The sequence below is a fragment of the Cryptococcus neoformans genome, chromosome 3 (genome assembly GCF_000149385.1).
Source record: "Cryptococcus neoformans var. neoformans B-3501A chromosome 3, whole genome shotgun sequence".
Taxonomy (NCBI): domain Eukaryota; kingdom Fungi; phylum Basidiomycota; class Tremellomycetes; order Tremellales; family Cryptococcaceae; genus Cryptococcus; species Cryptococcus deneoformans.
Genome location: NC_009179.1, coordinates 1,686,649 through 1,702,837, shown reverse-complemented (window position 1 = coordinate 1,702,837; position 16,189 = coordinate 1,686,649). Strand labels below are relative to the sequence as shown.

General features: G+C 49.8%; 10 protein-coding genes across 11 annotated transcripts; 5 read left to right on the top strand and 5 right to left on the bottom strand.

Annotated features, from left to right (window-relative positions):
• Positions 1 to 45: 45 nt before the first annotated feature.
• On the top strand, positions 46 to 802 carry CNBC5920 (hypothetical protein; the record flags this gene model as incomplete). The annotated part of the gene is made up of 5 exons (XM_771283.1): positions 46 to 59; positions 119 to 176; positions 229 to 427; positions 495 to 586; positions 644 to 802. The coding sequence occupies 5 exons, from the start codon at positions 46 to 48 to the stop codon at positions 800 to 802; spliced, it is 522 nt and encodes a 173-aa protein (XP_776376.1).
• A 139-nt stretch (positions 803 to 941) lies between these two features.
• CNBC5910 (hypothetical protein) lies at positions 942 to 2,357 on the bottom strand (the record flags this gene model as incomplete). Its single annotated transcript, XM_771282.1, has 6 exons — positions 942 to 1,306; positions 1,360 to 1,568; positions 1,615 to 1,660; positions 1,717 to 1,987; positions 2,040 to 2,121; positions 2,170 to 2,357. 6 exons carry the CDS (start codon positions 2,355 to 2,357, stop codon positions 942 to 944), a joined length of 1,161 nt encoding a protein of 386 aa, XP_776375.1.
• Positions 2,358 to 2,721: 364 nt separating this feature from the next.
• Positions 2,722 to 4,256, top strand: CNBC5900 (hypothetical protein; the record flags this gene model as incomplete). The annotated part of the gene is made up of 5 exons (XM_771281.1): positions 2,722 to 2,798; positions 2,849 to 3,021; positions 3,074 to 3,129; positions 3,183 to 3,337; positions 3,386 to 4,256. 5 exons carry the CDS (start codon positions 2,722 to 2,724, stop codon positions 4,254 to 4,256), a joined length of 1,332 nt encoding a protein of 443 aa, XP_776374.1.
• An 18-nt stretch (positions 4,257 to 4,274) lies between these two features.
• CNBC5890 (hypothetical protein) lies at positions 4,275 to 5,104 on the bottom strand (the record flags this gene model as incomplete). The annotated part of the gene is made up of 3 exons (XM_771280.1): positions 4,275 to 4,610; positions 4,668 to 4,963; positions 5,026 to 5,104. 3 exons carry the CDS (start codon positions 5,102 to 5,104, stop codon positions 4,275 to 4,277), a joined length of 711 nt encoding a protein of 236 aa, XP_776373.1.
• A 432-nt stretch (positions 5,105 to 5,536) lies between these two features.
• CNBC5880 (hypothetical protein) lies at positions 5,537 to 7,184 on the top strand (the record flags this gene model as incomplete). Of its 2 annotated transcripts, none has more annotated exons than XM_771279.1 (6): positions 5,537 to 5,640; positions 5,703 to 6,249; positions 6,302 to 6,437; positions 6,504 to 6,593; positions 6,659 to 6,848; positions 6,920 to 7,184. In XM_771279.1, the coding sequence occupies 6 exons, from the start codon at positions 5,537 to 5,539 to the stop codon at positions 7,182 to 7,184; spliced, it is 1,332 nt and encodes a 443-aa protein (XP_776372.1). The 2 variants fall into 2 exon arrangements, with proteins under 2 accessions (XP_776372.1, XP_776371.1); XM_771278.1 differs by lacking the exon at positions 5,537 to 5,640 and having other exon boundaries at positions 5,711 to 5,738; positions 5,807 to 6,249.
• Positions 7,185 to 7,265: 81 nt separating this feature from the next.
• Positions 7,266 to 9,752, bottom strand: CNBC5870 (hypothetical protein; the record flags this gene model as incomplete). The annotated part of the gene is made up of 11 exons (XM_771277.1): positions 7,266 to 7,367; positions 7,480 to 7,853; positions 7,906 to 8,071; positions 8,137 to 8,243; positions 8,298 to 8,415; positions 8,470 to 8,915; positions 8,964 to 9,048; positions 9,097 to 9,360; positions 9,408 to 9,544; positions 9,600 to 9,635; positions 9,695 to 9,752. 11 exons carry the CDS (start codon positions 9,750 to 9,752, stop codon positions 7,266 to 7,268), a joined length of 1,893 nt encoding a protein of 630 aa, XP_776370.1.
• An 841-nt stretch (positions 9,753 to 10,593) lies between these two features.
• On the top strand, positions 10,594 to 12,052 carry CNBC5860 (hypothetical protein; the record flags this gene model as incomplete). The annotated part of the gene is made up of 2 exons (XM_771276.1): positions 10,594 to 10,900; positions 10,947 to 12,052. The coding sequence occupies 2 exons, from the start codon at positions 10,594 to 10,596 to the stop codon at positions 12,050 to 12,052; spliced, it is 1,413 nt and encodes a 470-aa protein (XP_776369.1).
• Positions 12,053 to 12,185: 133 nt separating this feature from the next.
• On the bottom strand, positions 12,186 to 12,676 carry CNBC5850 (40S ribosomal protein S20; the record flags this gene model as incomplete). The annotated part of the gene is made up of 3 exons (XM_771275.1): positions 12,186 to 12,339; positions 12,403 to 12,502; positions 12,571 to 12,676. 3 exons carry the CDS (start codon positions 12,674 to 12,676, stop codon positions 12,186 to 12,188), a joined length of 360 nt encoding a protein of 119 aa, XP_776368.1.
• Positions 12,677 to 12,994: 318 nt separating this feature from the next.
• CNBC5840 (hypothetical protein) lies at positions 12,995 to 13,686 on the top strand (the record flags this gene model as incomplete). The annotated part of the gene is made up of 5 exons (XM_771274.1): positions 12,995 to 13,037; positions 13,117 to 13,256; positions 13,333 to 13,416; positions 13,496 to 13,573; positions 13,657 to 13,686. 5 exons carry the CDS (start codon positions 12,995 to 12,997, stop codon positions 13,684 to 13,686), a joined length of 375 nt encoding a protein of 124 aa, XP_776367.1.
• An 84-nt stretch (positions 13,687 to 13,770) lies between these two features.
• CNBC5830 (hypothetical protein) lies at positions 13,771 to 16,155 on the bottom strand (the record flags this gene model as incomplete). Its single annotated transcript, XM_771273.1, has 6 exons — positions 13,771 to 15,025; positions 15,077 to 15,197; positions 15,244 to 15,589; positions 15,639 to 15,743; positions 15,792 to 15,860; positions 15,910 to 16,155. 6 exons carry the CDS (start codon positions 16,153 to 16,155, stop codon positions 13,771 to 13,773), a joined length of 2,142 nt encoding a protein of 713 aa, XP_776366.1.
• Positions 16,156 to 16,189: the final 34 nt, after the last annotated feature.

Sequence of the window (16,189 nt, the reverse complement as noted above, 5' to 3'; positions counted from 1 at the left end):
CACTTCTTATCTGAACTACCCCTAATTTTTGCAAGATCAAACACAATGGCCGGCTCCTGGTAAGCATCCTGCTAGTGTGTAGCGGAGCAACGAAGACTAATGTAAAAAAAATTCACAGGTTTCGATCGCTCAAGCCCTTCTTGATGGGGTTGCTTCTCGTCACTGCCTACTCATCAGTGCGTCGTTGGGCCAGGTCTATGGCTGGGACTTGACTGATGCTTTTTTAAGTTCATCCTCGACATCATCATGATCATCAAGGTACGACACTACAGTAACACATATCCTCCCGCGGTAGTCGCGTTGCTCGTCTGTTCTCTTCTCGAGGCCTTGTACTGTTTGTGTCTATTGGTCAAGTCTGGCAGGGGTGCTGCTTTCAGAGCCAGTGCTGTTGCGGGAGCGCTTGCGTTTTTCGCTTGTTTCAGCTTTGGTGAGTCTCCGTGTTAGATGTCAAGGGTTTTATGAAAATATCAATATCTGACCCTCCTCTTTTCAAGCTTGTGTTGTCGCCACCACTGTTTTGCGACACCACCGCCAATACTGCAACCCTGACCTGGAAGACAACAGCGATTTGTGCGGTGTTCTCAGGGTACGTTCTCAGCATTGCCCATCTTTCGTACCGATCGGCTAACAAATCGTTTTCTAGGGTACCATGGGTCTCGGTTGGATGCTGTTCGGTCTTAACCTCATCTGGCTCTGTCTCATGCCTGTTCTCGTTTCGGGCCAAGGCACTTGGTCTCATTACTACAACGACCTTCCTTATGAGGAACGTGACATTGAGGAAGAGAAGGCCCCTGTGCACTAAACAGGTGTTCGACCGTATGGTGGAGATCGAGGTCAGGAGGATAATGGTAAAGACACAATAGACTCTAAAAGCTGCTTTCGTGGAAACAGGAATTGTAGCCGTGGCATACATCCTTATAATCTTGAACATACTATGCATATTAATGGCTACATTCACGTGCGCATGCCATCAGGTCTTCGTCCCATAGAAACCTGATTGTGACATCATTTTTACCCATCCCCTCTGCGACCTCGTCGGTTTCCCCAGTATCTTCAGTCGCCCAACCTGGCATGGCAGTAAGACCACCCCTCCTTTCTCTTAAACTGATTTTCAACTTCGTTAGTGTTTGCGGTGTCCAGAAAGCTGATAGTGGGAAAGCCGTCGTTCCTGATGAGGAAAGGGCTGATGTTGCAGCAGTGGACCCTAGTGGCTCTTTTGGAGAAACGGGCGACGGCGCTTGAAGCGCTTGATTTTCTGGATTGGATAAGACGGTATGGTAAAGGTCCAGTAAGGCATGCACAACCTCTGGGTTGTCCATTAGCAATGGCTCATCAGTGATGGCAAGCGAAAAGACTGACCATCGACATGCGTTACTCCAGCAACGTAATCTTCTTCCCATGACCCAGTATTACCCAAAAGTTCAACTATTCCTCTAGGTGTCCTAGTTTGGTCCATGATCTCAGCTGTTTCGAGCGAGAGAGACTCCATCGTAAGAAGAGCAGCTGTATATATAGACCCTAAAGCGATAATATGGGGAGGATAAGATAGAGGTGCTGGTGTTCGATAACTGTATACAATCAGTATAGGAAGTGACCGCCGAATATGTTTCATACCTATCCACTGCCACTTTCCAACAAATTTTGCAAAAATCTTTGTTCACTATGGTATACATCATCAGCAGCTAACAGGTCAAGTCATCTGACGTGAAAACCTACACCCCAATTTCTTGCCTATTTTGATCACAGGTCTTAGCCCATCATTCGCCGAGAATTTGAAAGCCATGCTTTCCAGAACCAGTCTCTCTATACTCAATATCCTCGCGCGTTCACTATCCAGGCCATGAGCCTGAGCGACAGATGGGTCAATGGTCCCTTTTCGGAGGAGGTGCGGGAAACGGATAGGGAACGAAGCCAGAATGATGTCGCGCGGTTTCTTGAGAGTGTCGTGTAATTTTGAAGATACGTAGAGAGTAGCTAAAGCAACTTCCTGTGATGATAGTGAGTCCTATATATAGTTTAGACAAACCAGAAATACTTACAACATAGCTGAAATCTTTGTAAGGGAAGAAGAGATGAAATCGCATATATAGCGTTTGAGCCGTCGCGATCGTTCGCCTTGGACTAGTCTCATCAGTGGTGCGTCTGTAAAACGAAGAAGTAACAACTTACAATCCACACCTGACTCCTACTGCATCAATGAATCCACATGCCTGCTGCCTAGCCCTCTCTTCTCTGGATACGCTGAGTTTCCCTCGCTGTTTTGCCGACAACCTTTCGACGTTTGCCGGGGAGAAGTAAGGTTTGTACTGCTTCGTGTGGGTTGCAGATGCTGATGATGAGACTTCTGCCATAATCATTGGAGGTATCCTTGGGTAATGAGTTGCTTGCAGTACGCTGCTGATTTGTCCGTTACTTGTCGCCCTTGTACTATGGTATTATACGACAACGCATATAATCTTTGAGGCAAAGGGTCGAAAGGTCAACAACCGACCGAGTTTATCCATTACGTAATGTATTAAAAAAGTCAGAATCTCTTGGATCGTTTCTAGTATCCTGGTGCGTGATTCTTCAGTTCATTCCCTCAGCTCTGTTCTGCGTACAAGTCTCGTTTCTTGGGATTTTTCATCCATAATCCCGCTCCCCAGAGCAGCAGATAAAACGCCTTTAAAACTTCGTTCCCCTAATCTCGCTCTGTTGCGAGCTACCGGCTTGTCGCCCATCATGCCCAAGGCTCTTCCTACCCCCACTTTGCCTCTCAATGGCCTTTTCCCTATCGCCAAACCTTCAGGCAAAAGCTCGTAAATGACTATCTTTTATAATCTTAGAATCGAAGACTAATTATTTGCAGTATGAGAGTAATTGACAGAATAACGCCACTTCTGCTCGACTCTAAACTGTTTGACGATCCCGTGAAGCGTGCGCAGCCGCAAATGAAGGGAAAACGTAAGAAGAATCTAACTCAGTTTGGTCTCAAAATTGGTCAAGGTGGAACTCTTGATCCTTTGGCCGATGGTGTGTTAGGTGGGTGCAGTATGTTCGTTCTTCTGGGAGATGAGTGTTGATGGCAGCTCAGTTTTGGGTGTTAACCGGGGCACAAAACATTTGAATCAGTTCCTTGAGTGTAGCAAGGTATGCGAGAAACTCGTTTCATTCAGTATATGCTGTGCTAATTATACTATCAGGAATATGAAAGCATAGGTTTGATTGGAGCAACGACCACATCTATGGACGCGGACGATCCTGTCCTGTCTACTGCCCCTTGGGAGCACATCACTCGAGAGGATGTTGAAAAAGTTTTAGATCGCTTTCGAGGCGAGATCATGCAGGTGCCTCCCATGTGGGTATTATCAGTCTCAGGTGTATAATTTACTGACTTTGATCATAGCTTCTCTGCGTTGAAGATGGACGGTAAGCCGCTCTACGAGTATGCTCGAGAATCAAAACCTCTTCCTCGACCCATTCCTGCACGAAAGTGCCAGGTATCTATCGAACTGATAGATTTTACTCCTGCATCTGTCACTCCTGGCGACGGTGGGCATGATTACCACTGGCCCGAGAAAAGGCTTACATCTGAAGAGAAGGAAACCTTCAGGAGACTGACTGAGATTGTGCACAATGCACAAACAGGTCCTGTTGAAACTGCAAAAACTTCTGGAAATAAGGATCAAGTGGAAGAGGAAAAACTAAAGGTTGTAGAGCCTCTGGTGCCCGACCTTGACGCTCCCGAATATCCCGAAATCTCGCCAAATAACGGTTTGCGTCCCCCAACCTTTACAGTTCGTATGACAGTTTCAAGCGGAACCTATGTGAGGTCGATCGTCAATGATATTGGATTAGCGCTTGGCTGCGGTGCCCATGTCGTTAAATTGACTAGAACAAGGCAGGGAGAGTTTAGTCTCTACGGTGATGAGAAGGCTTTGAGGACGGCGTCTGCCTCTGCCCCGGCTGAGGGCGAAGAAGCTAGTGTGAATGAGGACAGACGGGAAGCCCCGGGTCCTTCTGGTGGCAGTATTCCTTGGACAGTCTGGGAACGTGCTCTTGCTGAGAGGGATGAGATGATTAAACGGGAAAAGCTGGAGAAGGAAGAAGCTATCATGGCCGGGATGAGTGCAGAGGAAATCCATCAAGTCTATAATCCTGAGGCTATCAAGCAGAGAAGGTGGGAAGGAGGGTGGAAAGAATGGGAAGTAGAGGTGCTGAAGCGGTTCAAGCCTGTGCCTGTACCCATCAACGGAGGTCATGGATTTAGAATTTAACTGTAATTCTATGTATCATCATGCTAGCTTAAGGGGGATTGTGGCGATTTCCTTGGCTACCTTTACTTCCACTGACGATATAGTCCAACCCCCAGCGGGCTGAGCCTTGAGAACTTCTGATTCGAATATTGAGTTAACCCTATCCAGGTCTTCTTCGCCGAACGGCAACCCTGGAGTTTCTTCTGATCGGTCACCGAAAGCCGAAAGATTGCCTCGCGAAGTATCCTGGTCATTTGTCTTGGTAGAGAAAAGTGTCCAGGCGAATGAAGTGTGGAATTCTGGGTTGTCGTGATATGTCGGCAGATGAATTTTCTTCAAAGTGGGGTCAAGCACGACATCTACTATTTTTTTCAGCTAGATAATAAATGAGCTTTTTGTTCTTTCTTAATTTCCTTTAGATGCAGCTCTTACCTCGCTCACACCCGCACCCACCCTCAACGCCAGGAAAGCTCTGTTAGATCCACCGCCGGTAACTTCATTGTAGTACGCTTTGACTGAGCCTATCAAACTTAACTTGAAGGTACATATTTGCCCTAATCGACTGGCGAGTTCATCCTTAAATGGTTGAATCTGATGGCGTCGAAGAGGCACTGGACGAGTGAGCGAGATATGTAAGTTGGGAAGAAGAGCGTGTATAGGGTTCGGAGAAGGTGGTAACTTGGCAATGATTGTTTCCAGGATTTTTGAAAGCCTTAATGGGATAGACACTGCATATTGTATCAGTTTATATCAAAGCGAAGAAGTCTGAGGAATGGAAAACAGCGCACACGAAAGATAGACATGAGTGTTGTATTCTCCATCAACGTATGGGCGGGAACGCTTGCGACCTTGATGCAGTGATGGATCATCCTTGGGGGCTATTTTATTGAACCATGAGCTTCTGCAAGTTAATGCTTGGGTTCCTAGGCCTTATATAGCTTACCGGTGTCAAAAGTTAACGGCAAGCTGGGTAGTTTATTTTGCCTAGACACATATCAGTCTCCTATGCGTTTGGTGAAGTCAAACACTCAGTATAAAACGAACTTTTTGGAAGGACTGGCCGATTTCTGAAGAGCATGTCCTTCCTCATCATCCGAGGACGAACCGTAATCGACTAATGCCATCTGGTTCCCATCGCTGTGGAGTGTGGGTGAAGAGGGCAGATGTATGAAAGAGATAACCAGCGAATCGACAACGAGAACCAAACCTGTAAACAAATAAATAGCTCCGTCGCAGCACACAATTCCATCTCCCCTTTCCTTCGCTTGGAGTATTTCCTTCATCACATTACACAGGTCAGAATGTACTGGTACATTTCTTTTCTGAGGCCTCCGCCTGTATCTACTTCCAACCCGGACCAGAGGATCACCATTACTCCACAGGTCGCTAATGATCTGCGTACCGAGTGAGTTTTTCTTTTTCATTTATCCCGTCCAAACGTAGGACGTAAGCTGATCGCTGACTTAGATTGCGTTATGAGCCCACCACGATATACTATACTTGGCAGCGAGTTATTCCAAGTATTTCTATCGCCACGACTCTCCAAGAATTGACGACATTTATTCCTCCAGGGAGCACGTACAAACCTCTAGATGTCCCTTTACCGAAGAATGTGCAAGTGGGAGAGTCATGGCGTCTCGGTCTTTTTTCCCATAATGAAAATCCGCATAGTTCAAATGGGCTATTAAGCGGGGAGGAACGGAAATGGAAGTTGGAACCTACAAATGAACTGCTAGACCTGATCGACGATACTCCAGATGTTTTGGGCGTCTGGTCAGAAGGCATTGAAATAGCCCGTGCTGTATCTGGCCTCAATTCCGGTACGATCCGCGGACTTGGTAGACAAAAGGAGCCTTCAATAGATAAGGGAAAATCAAAGGGAAAAAGCAAAGGGAAAGAAAAGGAGAAGGAGAGAGATGATCGACCAAAGCAAGGAAGAATAATGAGAGAATGGGCGTTACCTGAAGAGGGAACTTTGAGAATCATTGAACAGACCTCTTTCGACCTTGACAAGGTTTGATTCTCCCTTGTCATTCAGCCCGGTAGTCGTTGATTGAATCCTCTAGAAAGTATGGGACTCTGGCCTGGCTCTGTCAGCCTGGTTTTGGAAGCACCTTGCCAACGAAGGATCACTACCTCTAACAGGCCAGAAGATCTTCACTCTCTTGAAGAGGCAAGAAAAACTTAGAATTGTTGAACTCGGTCCGCGTCCACCCTCGCTTTTTAATATATAGTGAAAATAATGTCTGATGCTCAGTGACTGTTTAGGCACCGGTACCGGCCTCGTGTCTATAGTTCTCTCCCTTGCACTCAAGCGCATCGCCTCTTTGGAAAGAAAGATAACAGCAACTGATCTCGGTAAGTGTAGTTTGGCTAGTTTGGCTTGTACCTCTATCATGACTTGACTGCTAACTATGTTTCAGAATCTGCCATACCTCTCATGGACGAAAACATTGCTCTCAACAATCTAAACTCCCAGATGAACCATATCTCTACTGACCACGAGAATGAACAAGGAGAGCAGTCCAAGGGTACCTTGGTCGACGCGAGGGTACTAGACTGGGATCAGCCTATACCTGCTTGGGTGAATAATGACCATCCAGAGCTTGTAATGTACGTTCATCAGATCAAAGTAAAAGGAACTCTGTGGATTTTATACTGAACGTCGTTTTCTTGTCCGATAGAGCCGCAGATGTTACCTACAATACTAGCGCGTTTCCCTCTCTACTCTCTACTCTCACTTCCCTTCTCCTCCCTTCGGCTTCTTCTGCCAGTTTACCAAATAGACCATTATTGGTATTGGCGTACAAGGAGCGCGATCCGGCTGAACGCGAGTTATGGGGCATGCTGAAGGAAAAGGGCATAGATATGGTGATGGTGGATGAAATTAAAGGTGCGGAGGATTATGGATCAACCGAGATTTGGATTGGGGGAAGCAGCCTTTCTTGAATGAAGTAATAGGTGCTGCACAAAATCGCATGATAAGCGTCGCATGGAAATCAGGATGAGACGACTGGCACAATTTAGCATCTATGCATACTTTTTACAACCCAAGAACCAAAGCGCTAACTGCTTGTTTTGATACTTCTGACGAGCTTCGATGAATATATCGTTTTGTACTCCTTGCTTCTTCTTACACATGTATAAACTTTTTGAATAGTGGCTGAAAATTTGCTCATCCATTGAGCCTAATCTCGTGCGTTATGGGCTTATTCAACCCGTTCGTCATCCCCAGCCCATTCACCCTTTCCATCAACATGTCCTTCCCTTGTGATTGTCCGTCCATGGTCGTCATACCGTTTGCGGCTCCATGCGCGACGGCGGCAGCGGCTGCCTGCAGACTAGCCTTCCCTTTCCCTTGCGGTTCATAAGCCAACACCAGCATCCCGCTCTGGACCAGAAAGTCGAATATTCTCCCACTCTTGTTGACATCGATATTCAACATCTTTCTCGCGTCTCGCCGCCTCAGCAGACCTTGACGGCGTTCATTCTCACGTATATAGAGCTCTTTGATAGTGAGATAAGGTTTGGGCAAAACGCGGAGGGTAGAGCAGAGTGATTGTTCTTCGGATGAAAGGAGATCGAGAGAGGCCGAATTGGCAAGGTTGAGTGGTTGAGCTGTTAGGAATGTCAGCGATTGTTTGAGGCAGAATAGCGACATCACACCCACGAGGTTTGCGTCCAACTGCAGGGATGGCTCTGGGCGTAGGCTCTCGAGTTTTTGCATCTGGAAGAGACGTAGCCATCGTACCGTGTAGGAACCGGTGCTGGCCGGCGTTGATTCTCGCACCAGACGGTAAGACTTCTGCTGGCTTTTGTGTGGGGAATTCCATTGACTGTTAAAGGAATCCTTAGTAAGTAAGGAATACTTTAGAAAAAAAAAAGAGTTTGAAGAACTTACGCGTGTATTCTTGACATTATCATAGACATCCGCTTCAGCCGCTGTCGTTATTCCCATGCGACGGTATTCCTGGAGTTCCGCTATACGTCTTCGAAGAGTTTGTTCGTCTTTTTCATCGAGTTAGCGACGTACTTTTATCACAGACCACGAAAGAAACGTACAGATCAAACCTTCCACAAGAACTTCAAAGTCTTCGGCAGTCTGTAATTTTGCAAATGGTTTATAACGTTGTACCAACTCTCTCTCCTCCTTGGTAAGTTTCTTATCTTGCGCTTGTATCTTTAAGTCATCATCAGTACTATTCTTCCGCCAGGGGAGAGAACATGTACTTACAGCCCGGTACTCTGTTAATCCCCTATCAAATATAATCTCCTTGGCATCCTCCCTCTTGTCCAACTTTGAGAAATAAATGTCCATCATCGCAAGCTTCACCTCAAGTTCATCGGGATCTTCGATCGCAGGGGACACTGGCTTGTCTTCCTTTTCATCTTCCTTTTGCTTTTCCTTTTTCACTTTTCCCTTTTTTTCCACGCCCTTTTCATCTTCTCCTCCTCCTTCTTCGTCTTCTTCCTCTTCTTCATCTGGAGGACGAGTGATCTTTGCCTGTGGTTGTTCATCGCCACCGTACTGCATTACAAGTCCAAATTCCATATCCTTTACAGCCATTTCGGCATCATTGTCTACTTCGTGCTCGAATTCGAGACGAGCCGGCATGAAACCACCGATTTCGTGGTTTGTGGGTGCTGAGACTGGCGGGGCAGCGTTGGACGGAGGTAAAGCTGAATTGAATGTTAGCGAGAGTAAGAAGAGGTGAAAGAGGGCCATACCTTGCGGTTTACGAAGTTCCTCTATCCGAGCTTTCTTACGTTGCTGGAACTCATCGGGATCATAAGGGAAGCTCCTGTCCATAGGCTGAAAATTCCGTCAACAAAGGGCATGTCAACAATCTCATGAACATACAGGCATGAATTCTCTTCTACGTCTCTTGGACTCATCCACCTTCTCATCTGCTTCCTTCTCTTTCACCCTCAGGTCCTCTCCGTGTTCGCCCACACCCAGGTAAACTTGAAGGTAATGTTGTTCGCATTCCTCTTTAGTTCTTGTCCCAACATGTTGCGCTACTTCAGCCCAGTTACCCAGACCATTTTGAATGAGGCCAGATATTAACAGTAACTCTTCGTCGGCTCCCCAATCTGGGGTGAATATCGGTTGAGAGTTTTGTTCCTGTTTCCGATTAGACTGACCCTTGCCCAGTGAAGATAAGGACATACGACAACCATATAATCATGCCATGCCTTGTGTTGCAAGCCTTCTTTACCCTCGCAAAAGCAAGTTGGACAGAGATCGACCTCCTCGCATTGCTTCATAGCACATTTTATGCGTACGGTATGAGTGATATCCACATGGCCTGCCTGTTTGTCAGCAGCCGTCGCGCAAAGGTGAGGCTATATGATGTGACATACAGAAATCACACGTATACTTGATACCTGGCTCGATAACTACACAATATCAGCAAAAGTCGTCGAAAGGACGATCAGATAAAAAACGATAGACGTACTAGGTCGGCTATCGTTTTGGGCATTATCCACCCTCGGCTTCCTCTGCGTGACAGTCATACTCGTTTGCTGATGCCTTTAACGTGCCTCTTATTGCACGTCAAAGCAGCCTTGCCGGGGCACTCCTCCTAGTGCTCGTCCCAGGTGGTCAACAAAAGGAATGATCACGGGGGACGCGAATATGAGCTGGCGGGTCTCGCCGCGGTGGAGGCGCGTGATTCGATCGTGTTTGGTTGCGTGATCGCGCGGCCGGAGAGATGGGGGGATAGAGGGAGGCGAGAGGAAGAGGGATGCGGGTATAGGCCTGGTGGAGGCAGTAAGAAGGGCAGGACAGAGGGTGTGTGTACGATGGTGGAAGATATAATAGAGGGCCAGGGCCAAAGGATTGAGGTAATGTTGTTGGGCGCGCGGTCGAGGGTCACAAACAGCGGCGGGTTCCGTGTGCTTCCGGCGGGCGCCGCAGCTGCGGTGGTGCGTGGTGGGGTGCAGGTGGGGGAAACGTGGGCTGGGGATGGCGGTGCGGTGGCGAGGGGCGGGTGGCGGCGGGGAAGGAGAGGGTAGGAGGGGGAGGGGCACTGGCGGTGGGTGGGTGAACGTCTATGACAGGTGTAATCGGAGGGGGGCGCCGACTCGCTGGCGGGTGATGGCAACTCGGAATCCAGGCAAATGACCTGGAATTCAGGGAAACCCACCAATCACGCCCAGTTTTCAAAATCCCCCAGCCAAAATAATCCCGTTTTACTCCCGAGTGTGGCACGTCCCAGTTCCATCCCGGCGGGTTTTCCCCTTTCGGTCCGGTCCGACACCGTGCCTCCACCTGGCCGCAGAGTCGATTATCAACACAAATGGGGACGGATATATAGCCCACTCTTGACCCCTCTTTAATATTCTCCCCCTGGAAATGCGCACATCCCTCATACGAAACATGTCCAAGTCATACGATTCCATCATCCTAGGTGCCGGCTGGGCTGGCTCAGTCGCTGCTAAAGAGCTCACCTCCAAGGGGCATCGCGTCCTCGTCCTCGAAGCCAGGGACAGGGTCGGCGGAAGAGCCCGTACTTGGACTGGTGGAGGCGCAAAGATTGATATTGGCTGTAGCTGGATCCACGGCTACAAGGAGGGCAACCCTGCGAGGAATATCGCAAAGTCTTTGGGTGTCGAGGCACGCTTACCTGCTGCTGCTGAGGGTGTCATCTATGGGCCTAATGGTGGGTATCCCATGTGTTATAGAGTCCACGCTGACATCGTCTCCAGGCCCGCTTTCTGCCGAAGAAGCAGATGCACTGAGAGCATCCCTCGGTACCGCTGTCGCTTCATCTAAACTCCCGCACCCGTCCCCTCCACCTACGACTTCCCTCGCCTCAGCTCTCTTCTCGCCCAACTCTGCATTGCTCAGCACTGCTTCTGACCAGTCATTGGCAAAGGCTCTTGCTCGTTCCCTCGAGATCCCCTTGGGTCTCAAGCTTGAGCAGGCCTCCCTCAAGTGGGCCGGCTGGGAGACCACCACATCCTATGCCGGATCGGATGCCGCCCCCGACGGTGGCTACCAGTCTCTTGTAACCAAGGTGCTTGAGTCTTCAAAGGCTGAAGTCAAACTCAACTCTCCCGCTGTTTCGATCAAGGAGACCTCTTCGGGCGTCGAAGTGACCACTCAGTCCGGTGAAACTTACTCTGCTGCCAGCGTACTTTCCACCATCCCCCTGGGTGTGCTCAAGTCTCTCCCCGAAAACTTCTTCACCCCCGCTTTGCCTGCTCACTTGCGTGAGACTATTGGCGGTACCCATGTCGGTGTTCTCGAGAAACTTCTTGTCCAATATCCTACCGCCTGGTGGCCAAACGCCGAAAAAGTTGGTTCATATACTTTCCTCCCTACCGGACCTGAGCCCAGCGCCTCATCTACCTTGGAACAAGTCTTTGAAGGGTCTACCTTGATCACTGCCAACTTTGCCGCACCCACTCTTCCCGGTCCTACCCCTACGCTCCTGACATACTTGTCTGAAACCCCTGCCAAGATCCTTTTGCAGCACCCTACTGAAAAAGTCGCCGAGGCATTCCACTCCTTCCTCGTCAAGCGCTTCTCCCCTTCTTCTCGTCCTCCTGCTCCTTCCGCTTCTGCCCTTACCACATGGCTTACTGACCCTCTTTCTCGAGGTGCGACGACGACGCCTTCTATCATCAGTACGGGTGAGCGCAGTCCCATGGACTTTAAGGAGCTTTCTCGACCTGTTTGGGGAGGCAAGCTCGGCTTTGCGGGTGAACATACCGAGATGGATAACCGGGGTAGTGTCGCCGGCGCGGTTATTAGTGGTTTCAGAGAGGCAGACAGAATTGACAAGTGGTTGGCCGCGCGAAAAGAATAAAGAGTGGGAATTTACGTAGTGATGCTTTGATAAAAGTTTTATTTTTAAATGCAACAGTCTTCAAAACAAGAATAATTCAATTCACGGAACTAGGTATTTGACCGGCAAGGTTGCATCCTAGACCAAACTACATTTAAGCAGCAATGGTAACCTCAACCTCAACTCCGGGCTCGAGGGAGATGGAGGTGATCTGCTTGACAACGTCGGCAGAAGAGTTGAGGTCGATGAGACGCTTGTGGATTCGCATCTGGTACCTGTCCCAGGTCTTGGAACCCTCACCACAGGGACTGTGCAAAACAAAAGTCGTTTATTAGCCCTGCCGGCAGGAAGCATTAAGAATTATCACGTACGACTTCCTGGTGGTGTGCTTGAGGACCTTGGTGGGGAGTCGGACGGGGCCCCTGACGTTGAGGTCTCGGTCCTTGGCACGGTTGATGAGGTCGGCACAGACTACAGAGATTTTCATCAGCCTTTCTCCCCCGTTTTTCAGATCCACGACCGTCCAACCACAAACTAACACTTCTCAAGAGGCTTGACGTTCTTGGAGGTCAAGGTGATCCTGATCTTGTGGATCTTCTGGGCACCGGCGCCAGTCTTTTCGAGGTCTTCCTTGTACTCGGCCATTTTTGATTGTAGATTGGTTTTGATGACAGCGACTTGGCAGTGTAGGTGCTAGCGGTGACTGTCTGGATGAGCTGAAAAGGAAAGAGGAAGACAGCTGCGAGGATTCAAATCGCATGCGAGAGGGAGAATTTGGCGGAATTTGGGTGACGTGGATTATTATTTGCAAAAGGATAAGTATTATTACGTAACTTCAAGTTAACAACTGTTTTTGTTTTTCTGGCGACGACCCAGCGAGCGCCGGGGGATATGGAATGATGAGACATTGGGATATTGCAGAAACTCGAGACGCTACCATATTCAACCAACTCATCCGCCAACATGGTCAGATTAATCACCCATAACATGCTTGCTTGCCACGTCAGTAAGTTACACTCTTTCATTCCATCCGCTCATCATCCTGAGCTTTACACAACTGATCTCTCTCTCTCTCTTTTTTCCAGAGAACTGCACAAAGGACAACTTTCCCCTCGTCTTCTCAGAGGTAGAGCTCGTTGAACGACCGGCACCTATCAATCCGGATTTCATCAAGCGATTCTTGCCCAAACTCGATTGGAAGGCTTTGGTGGATACGGCTCGGTCTGTGAGTATGAGCCGGGGGTGGTAGTCGCATTTTCGCCCCCGAATGGTCAAGAGTATTGACTTGACTATCATTACAGCTCGGTGATACTAGTCTCCCCGATACCATGCCTGAAAACTGGACAGATGAGGAAATACAAGCTTTACACCATGTCCTTTTCGAGGTATGTCTTGCAATAATTTCATCGGTCCAGCTTTAATTTGGGCCGCGAGACAACGAACAACTGAATGATGTGAAAACAGTTGCATGTGGAGGAAGGAATCATGACATGTCGAGGGTGTGGCCATGCCTACCCTGTGGCTAATGGTATCCCCAATATGGTAAGTCAGATTTTGGAATTTGGTCTATGAAGCAAAAGCCAAGAGGGAAAAAAGAAAAAGGACTGATTAATTTGGTTTGACAGTTGCTCGCTGAGCACGAGGTTGGCAGATGAGCTGCGTGCAAGTTTTGCACATTAGATAGTTTGTTGTACAATAACCATGATGCATTTCTCTCTCTCTCTCTATGTCGTTTTGTTCTATCTCCGTCCATCTCGACCGTACCCTCCTCCGCCTCCACCACCACCACCACCGCCGTACTGGCCATACCCGCCGGAAGCGGAAGCGCCGTAATTTCCTTGGCCACCTGGATTATTATTCTGAGGGGGTCCCTGAGGAGGTCGATTATAAGGATAACTTTGAGGAGGAGCACCGGGTCCAGGGGGCATAGCGTAATTGGGTGCGGGCGGATAGCCGGGTTGGTTGTTGGGCGGAGGAGGGTAGGATGACGGCGGGTAAGGGGGATAGTTGGGAGGAGCAGGGGGGTAATTGTATCCCCCTTGACCTGGTGGAGGACCGGGAGGAGGTCCCCCTGGCCCACGGCCGTACATCTGATTACCTCTTGGATCCTGTCTTCCCCCTCGTGAATCTCTATCTCTATCCATTCCCCCTCTGTCTCCTCCCCCGTTCCTATCCCGATCTGCAAACCCACCACGCGGGCCGTGATTATGCCGAAGCATATCGTTCTGACTAGGAAGCGCCGCTCTTCCTCGTGGGAACTGACCGCCTTGTGCTTGTCCTTGGGCACCAGCACCGGGAGGTCCCATGGACGAAGGGGTGGATACGCGCGATGGCGGGGTGCCAGCATGGACATTGGGCGCACCCAGTCCTGGAAGACCGGGTGGCCCTCCGCCTGTCGTCGTCGGGCCGGTCTTGACGCTGTTGACAGCGGCAACGAGGTTGGACAAACCGGGTAAAGCGACTTGCTGCTTATCGCCGCCGCCGCCGCCGCCGCCACCGCCTGCAGCGTTCGCAGGAAGGGCGTTCGTCCCCCATTCACGCTTTGTGATGCGTTCCAGTTCTTTTTGGGCAGCGCCTTCCTCGGTAAGATGCCATTTATCGAATTCTTGTCCCCCCGGCGGTCTTGCACGACACCAGAATCTCGCTGTAAAGTCCTTTGATCCCGAACAGAGAATATGGCCAAGGGGATGGAAAGAGAGGGAGAAGACTGCGTCCTCATGAGCGGCTGAAAGCGTGGTGATGGGTGTAGAGGGAGTGGGGGAGAGGAGGGAAAAGTAGTTGATAGTGCCGAGAGCGTCGCCGGAAACTAGGAGAGAGTGATGGATCGGGTGCCATTCGATGCAGTTGACTTCTTTTTCGTGGCCCTTTAAGACTTCCAGCTCGCGAAAGGTACGAATGTCAAAGAGGCGAATGACGGAATCTTGGCCGGCTGTCGCCACGAGATGGCCATCGGGAGACCATCGGCATGTGTTGATGGTGGATTTGGAAGAGTGGCTGTGGATGATTAGCGATTATATGTAAAATGGCTACTTCAAAACGACGCACAGTGTAGAGAGATCTTTGCCTGTCCGTGGGTCCCAAAATTTGACGAGCATGTCTTTGGAACCGGAAACGATAAGACCCTTTGTGGGGTGCCAGTCGACGCATCTCACATCCCAACCGTGGCCTGCTCAGCGTCAGCTTACAGCACTCGCCGGTAAAACTCGACGCACCACTCAGACTTCTTTCTTCCTTGGCTTCTCTATAGCTCCAAATCTTGACAAGCCCATCATCTCCACAGGTCACAAAACGCTCATCGTTCGGACTCCAACTAACATCATGACAAGCTTCCCGATGCCCCTGGAAACCATGTATATTTGTGAGATGCGGTGTAAAGTACTTGATCGTGCCGCCTTTGTCGGCTGAAACAAGCGCCTGGCCGTTGTGCGAGTAGGTGAAGGACCGGATAGAGTCGTCGTGTACCTGAGTAATGGACTCGTAGTTGAAAGAGGCACCGTTCCAGAGCGTGAATTGGCCCTTGTCATTGCCTGTGAGCAGACGACGGGCGTCTGGTGTCCACTGCCGAGCATGTAAGCCCATGTGTCCATGTGCGGAAGGAGACACCTACTCTGACGACACGGGTGGGAGAACGTTCTTTATTTATCGAGGTGTGGACCCAGTAATCACATATAGACGTCGACGGGTTTGACCGGAGTGCTACAGGCGGAAGAAACTGGATGGCTGTCAGACATTACCACGCACACAGCCGACAGATACACACGTTGACAATATCAGACGGGTTAGGGTGTATGGCTGGCCTGAATTCGTGGACGCCCTTGAGCTTGTTCAGCTGCAGAGGCGGTCAGAAGGCAGAGCGAAGCGACAGACGAGCGACGCACCATTCTCCATTTCTGGACGCCGCCCTGGTAGTCGACCGTCCGCCTCGGCTTTATCTTCCTCTTCCTGTCGTCGCCGCTGGAACGGGTGACTGCGGCCTGGTAGGCCGCCTGCTCGAGGACCTCTTCGTTGTCCGGGTGGAGGGGTTCGCGGTAGCGGGAGGGGCGCCATGTGTCGTTGGCTGCGGGGTCTGCGGGGCCTGGGAGCGGGTGGCCGTGCTGGTCTGCGGGGACGGTGGGCGCTGTCATGGCGCTGGCTGTGGGCTGAGTGGATCCACGGATA